The 6903-nt window shown below is 34.8% G+C and overlaps 1 protein-coding gene across 1 annotated transcript in view; it reads left to right on the forward strand.

The window, feature by feature from the left end:
- LOC106469569 overlaps window positions 1–2640 on the forward strand; it is a 7842-nt gene extending 5202 nt beyond the window's left edge. The window contains exon 4 of the mRNA XM_013930070.2: window positions 2278–2640. Within this exon, the coding sequence (XP_013785524.1) occupies window positions 2278–2393 (116 nt within the window). The 3' untranslated portion in view covers window positions 2394–2640. The remainder of the gene's footprint in view (window positions 1–2277) is intronic.
- The last annotated feature ends 4263 nt before the right edge of the window (window positions 2641–6903 follow it).

Consider the following 6903-nt stretch of genomic DNA (forward strand, 5'->3'; position numbering starts at 1 on the left):
CTCGCCTTTATATCAAGCTTCCATAATTATTTTAACAGACCATTTCTCATCTTTATGTCAAGCTTCCATAATTATTTTAACAGACCATTTCTCACCTTTATATCAAGCTCCCATAATTATTTTAACAGACCATTTCTCACCTTTATATCAAGCCTCCATTATTATTTTAACAGACCATTTCTCACCTTTATATCAAGCTTCCATAATTATCTTAACAAACCATTTTTCACCTTTGTATCAAGCTTCCATAATTATTTTAACAGACCATTTCTCATCTTTATATCAAGCTTCCATAATTATTTTAATAGACCATTTCTCATCTTTATATCAAGCTTCCATAATTATTTTAACAGACCATTTCTCACCTTTATATCAAGCTTCCATAATTATTTTAACAGACCATTTCTCACCTTTATATCAAGCTTCCATAATTATTGTAACAGACCATTTCTCACCTTTATATCAAGCTTCCATAATTATTTTAACAGACCATTTCTCACCTTTATATCAAGCTTCCATAATTGCAGCTGCTGGTCCCTTTATTTATTATTTTGGTTTGCTAGTTGCTTGTCTTTGTATAGCAGTATATTGATGTTACAAGTGATTCACCTCCTTTCAGACTATACACCATAAAGCAGTATATTGACGTCACAAGTGTCCGGTCTCCTTAACACACTATTTTGGTCGTTATTTGTTGTTGTTTTTTACTCTTGATTTTTCCAAGACGTAAACGTGTTAGACTAAAAGCATCAAACTGTTCTCACATTTCACACGCTCTCTGAAGCTTATGAATCAAAAAATTGGATAACAAATTTCTGGAAATACCTCTGCTCTGTGTTACTGTACTGTAGAGCGGTTCTACAACAATTAAACCATCCAATAAAACAGGAGATGATCTCTATTACTAAGCCCCACTAATGAAATTAACACTTAGGTTAATGTGAAACATCCTATATACATTACTTTCATATGGTATTTACTTGCCCCTATCCTAAAGCACTATTTTGTATGATAACAGTTTATTCCCTCGGAGACATTGCTTCAGTGTGGTATTTGTCTGTCCTTCCCAAAACACTATTTTGTATGATAACAGCTTATTTCCCTCGGAGACATTGCTTCAGTGTGGTATTTATCTGTCCTTCCCAAAGCACTATTTTGTATGATAACAGTTTATTTCCCTCGGAGACATTACTTCAATGTGGTATTTGTCTGTCCTTCCTAAAGCACTGTTTTGATATGATGACAGTTTATTACCCTGAAAGACATTACTTCAGTGTGGTATTTATCTGTCTTTCCTAAAGCACTGTTTTGATATGATGACAGTTTATTTCCCTCGGAGACATTACTTGAATGTGGTATTTGTCTGTCCTTCCCAAAGCACTGTTTTGATATGATGACAGTTTATTACTCTGAGAGACATTACTTTGATGTGGTATTTACCTGTCCCTATCCTAAAGCGCTATTTTGATATGGTAACAGTATTTTTTCCCTGGGAGACACTACTTTGATGTGGTATTTACCTGCCCTTCCTAAAGCACTATTTTGATATGATAACAATTTCTTACCCAGGGACACATTACTTTTATAAGGCATTTTCTGTCATTTCAAGAAAACATGTCCAACTGACATACAGCTCATTCCGTACGTTAAATGCTTATCTCCGTTGGACAGTATGGCCATGTTGTATCTGCCTATTCCCTTTGAAGTAGTATGGAAATATGGTAAATGTTTGTTCCTTTAGAACTTAAATTTTAGTGTGGCATCTGTTTACTTCCTGCAAATCAGAATGGCTGTATGAAAACTTTTCGCTTCTCTGTTTGTAAGTTGATATAGCAATTACTGATTATATGAAGTAGGATTTTGGTATGACAACTGTTTATTCCACAAGCTTACTGTGCTTGAAACTGGCATTCTGCAAGCGAAATGATTGGTTTCCTTTTTAGTCTCGATGATTTAGATAATGAAAAGGATTGAATGACGTGGACATTTCCAAAAAATCGAAACCCAGTTATTGTTCAATATTTATAATTCTGTATTGTGTATACTCTAGTTAACTTTGACGTATGTATTCCTCTGATCTCGACTTGTTATTATACGGTGTTATATTAAGTTATGAGTTATTTCTTTTCTTGTTGGTTATGAGTTAATGTGACTATAAATATCTAATTTAGAAAGTTTTGGAATCGTTAATAGTACAACAAGTACTCAGAAGATACTGCTTCGCTTACTAAACTGTCACTAGACCCTAGAATTATAGCAATGTTAGTATTTCCACAGGAAATTCTTGGGGAGTTTGTAAGGATGGAACAGGAGCTCTTGGTTGTGGACCACAAGAAGTTTTCCGGAGCTGTGCTGATATTAGAATTGAAGACGGACACTTCCGAAAACATTGACTTATTCTACTAGGGAGAGAGCGTGGAATCAACTGCTGAACTAGAAATTTCAACTGGGTCATTTTCTTTCAGAAATATCGAATTTGAAGTAGTCGTACTAATAATATATGCTTTGTAATTAAAAAAGGGTAAATTATTCCCAGAAGAAAAATTTTAGTATAATACTAAGGAAAAGGACTACACTACTTTGAAAACAACAATATACGTAAATAATATTTGAAAATAAAATGTAAGAATCTAAAATCTGTAAATACTATGGATACAATAAAATCTTCTACTAATGAATATGTAGTGATGTGCATTTAATAAACGAAATAATTAAAAAAATCTATCCTGTTTCAAATTTATGATAGAAAGGCTGCAAAAGACGTTAGGCCTGACCATCTGTTATGTTGACTATAGTGGTGTACATAATCAATGGTTCATCTTTTGGCTATAGAACGTCACCAATCTTAAGCCTACTTCATTAATTCAATTACTTTAACTGCTTCAGTTATTGTCCAAGAGTCGGCACAAAGAAAATCAGATGTATCAAAAGCTGAAAATATTAAACAGAAAGTGATAAGGACAGTCAGGCCATGACCTGACCACTTTTTCATGGCGTTTATAGCTACAACTTATGTATTCTTGCTTCTTTTAATTCAATACATTAAGTTGTGTGTGTGTGTGTGTGTATGCTGTATTTGTAGTTAAAATAACCCAAAATTAAATCTTATAGCATTAAATTTTCAAAGATTTTCTGTGGGGACATGCTTTCAGAACCTCCTCTAGGAATGGCAATGTAGCAACGGCCTGACCACTCCATGTTAAGGAATCAATTAGTTAATAATAATTGTCATAATATTTGTTTGTTTTTAAGATCGAAAATGAAGACTCGCGAACACTTCCTCATCTTTATTATATAGAATTTTTTAGAACAGATACTAAAATGTTGAAACAATGATCGCAACTTAATGTCAACGTGATGTAAACAGGTTTTTGCTTGTTGTAAAAATGGAAAATTATTTCAATTTTACATCGTTATGAACCCAACCCCTCGGAAAACCTCTGAAATTCTCCTTGGGGTCGCGATTCATGAAAAAATGTGGTGTAGTTAATCCATTGTAGCCTCGTTTACACGTTTAAACTTAAATTCATGTTTGAATGATCATTCTTTACATGTACAAGAAAAAAGTATTAATATAACATCGTTCCTTCAATAATATGAAGTTTTATCAATTTGTCTATTTTACACTAGAGGTTAGGAGTTTCTAGGATACTGCTGTAATCTCTTTTCTTTTATGTTTACACAAAAAGAAAGTAGGAAGAATTGAGGAATTAAGTTAGATCCCAAAATACTCCATTTATTTGAAGGATGAACTAATCCAGTGGTTAACGTGACGGACTGTAGACCTGAGTATCCTTTGTTTGGGTCTCCAAATACATTCCGTACTTTGGTCCGTGGGTACGTTATAATAGACAGCCAAGAGTTGGCGGTGGGTGATACTAATTAGCTGCCTTCTTTCTTGTCTATCAGCTCAAAATGGGGATGGCAAGTATAGATAGCCCTTGAGTAGATTTACGCGAATATCCGAAAACAAACAAAAGTTTGTTGGAGTACACGATCTACTATTAAGCACGAAATGAGTCAACTTTGTTAAAAAAAATTATGCTTTTTTTTCCATATACACATTATATAAAAACCGTAACTTCTATGATGTAGTGAAGGCCATGTCGTTCACTGGCAGTCAACTAGCACGAATAAGTTGGGGTAGCAAGTGTATTTGTTGAATGACGTGTCACAACCGACACACAGTTGGCGGTGAGTGATGATGACTAGCTGCCTTCCCCATAGCCTTACACTGCTAAATTAGGGACGGCTAGCGCAGATAGATCTCGTGTAGCTTTGCGCGAATTTCAAAACAAACCAAACAAAACAAACTACAACCGACACTGTTGGCCTCACAGAGCTGAACTTCTGCTTCTAGTTAGAATGAATTTATAGAAGTGTTTGTATAAAACCTGAACACTGCAGAGGTTAGCTACATTTTAACTTTTAATTTATATGTAAAATATTCAAAACTGTCTGTTTCGGTTAATTAATTATCAAGGAAAACAGCAACAACCCTACTATTTCGTGATTAGCCATTCTAATGTTGGCAACTGTGGGTCGAACATAACAACCAGGTTTAGGTGCATTAGAAAAACCGTATATAATATTGTCGAACTCACTTGCATGATGTTCTTCTCTTGCCACAAAGTATGAAGTGGTATTGGGCCAAAAGGTCATGGCCAATCGATGCAAGTTTGGAAGAGTTGATACCTAAGACTTATTGTAGTTCAGACATAATCGTCATAAAAAGGATGTTCCTATATTAGGGGTCGCTTCAAAATCGCATAACGTGTTTTGTTTTAGTGTATATGTATTACTAAGTTAAAATATCCTACAGTTACAATATCAGATAATATATCACAGGAAAATGATTGTAGATGATCAGTAATGATAGGAACTTATGATAAACTCCAGCAGTTGACATCTAGGTAGACTGAAAGGTCATTAATTTTTTAACACTATGATAAAGGAAATTTGTGGTCTAAGTCCAAGTATGATATGCTGGAGAAGCTGTTGAAGCCTTATATATATCATTCTCATAGTTGACTGAAGAGTCACTAGAATTTCTATTTAGCAATAGCTCAAAAGTCACTCTGGGTAGTTTAGAAAGTAGCAAGACTCACCCTAATGGCTCAGCTATGGAGTCAAGGAGAAAGTAGTTCCTCCTGGAGGTCAGAAAGAAAAATCTAGCTGAAGGGAAGGCCTATATGAGGCTCACAGAACTAATTACATGAAAATATAAATGGCAGTGTCTAGCAAAGAAGCTGTTTTTACAGAAAAAATATGTCCAAATGTAGTGACTTGTGAAAATTCCTAACACTGTCTAGTGTCAAACAATTCTAAGCTGCAGAAAATGCACTAAAATTAATGGAGAAGACAACTTATTTCTAGCATAAAGATCTTGCTTCATATAGTCTGCTTCTCGTAGGAAAAAAAGAGCTTAGTAGACAGTCTTAGGAAGCAACAAGAACAAAGTTTCAAATATAAATTCTGCAAGTTGCTAGAGCATCTGTTAATAAAGGATATAATAATGACCCAGTTAAGCTGCAACCGTAGAAGGACACTATTCTTGAGACTGTGTTAATAGTGAGTTATATATACCAGTTGATGGCTACTAGTGTTATTAACTATTTGGAAGCGAGTACAATCTTTCTTAAAGCATTTGACAGGATACCAACTCACACTGATTCACTGACTGATGCTATCGGGGTCGGTGAAGACAGAGAAAGTGAAGTATGAATGAATGCAGATTTAGCTGAATACCAGACCCTCCGGTAAGTTAACATGACTTAGTACCACAGTTACACAGAAACCCAAGCTATCAGACTAATACCACAGACATTGCTGTAAGCCACGAGGGGTGTAATAGAATAATAATCTGCCATGGTTAATCCAAAACACATATGAAAATAAATGTATAAATATTACTCAATCTCTAAAGTTGATTAGTCACAAAACCAAAACGAAATCAATCAATAGTTCATTCTGGAAATCCTGGGTACCTGCATAAGTTATGACCCATGAATATATTGTACCACATTTTGGTGTGTAAGTCTACCTAAATTCAAGTGATAATCTAGTGATAAGCTAAGAGAAATTTTGACCTATATATCATCAATGAAAACCCACCTGGTTGGCATAAGTATAATGGATGATCAATGCCAGTTCATCAGTCCGAAGCAAAACATTATACACCCAAAAAACAGTTCTGAAGTCAGAGTCATTATAATGACATCATTTATATCATAATGTTCGGGTTTTACTTTCCAAAAATTGCCTTCAAATCTGTCTGGGACGACAGGCAAAATAAAATAAAACCTTCTCTAGGTTATGATGTTTGCCAGAAACTTTTCCACGTAGTTGGTGGTTTTTGAATAGTGTCTGTTAGATCAGCAAGTTATCTTGCAAGTTAATGTGGTTAAATGGCTCGTTAAGAAGATAAGCCAAATAGCAAACGATTTTCCATAGAAACTGATTTCTAAGTTTCTGAGAAAAAATTGGTAGTGAACTTTCTGGTGGTCTCCAGTGATCACGACCATTTAGGTGACATCATATTTGCTTTGACAGCATTGCCATGACGTCACTTCTGGTTGACCTCCAGATTAGAACCTACCATGGGTGCATGCATCCTGAATGACATCATATCTGTCCAGTCATAATATCACTTCAACAGATTCATGAGACGGAAAAGATAGTCTAATGATGAACACTACAGCTGCAGAAATGATGAATAACAATATGTTTAATGAAGGTTTGAGAGTACACACATTCTATCGTCAGCAGTTTTTACAGTAAATAGAACACTATGATTACATATGATAACCTGAATGCTGAATAGCAATTTATGTACTATTCGATGACGAGGAACCCACTTTGAGACTAATAATGGTTGGAGACGGCTTGAATGGGTAATGAAGA

Source organism: Limulus polyphemus, unplaced genomic scaffold, assembly GCF_000517525.1.
Source record: "Limulus polyphemus unplaced genomic scaffold, Limulus_polyphemus-2.1.2 Scaffold3550, whole genome shotgun sequence".
NCBI classification, from domain to species: Eukaryota; Metazoa; Arthropoda; class Merostomata; order Xiphosura; family Limulidae; genus Limulus; species Limulus polyphemus.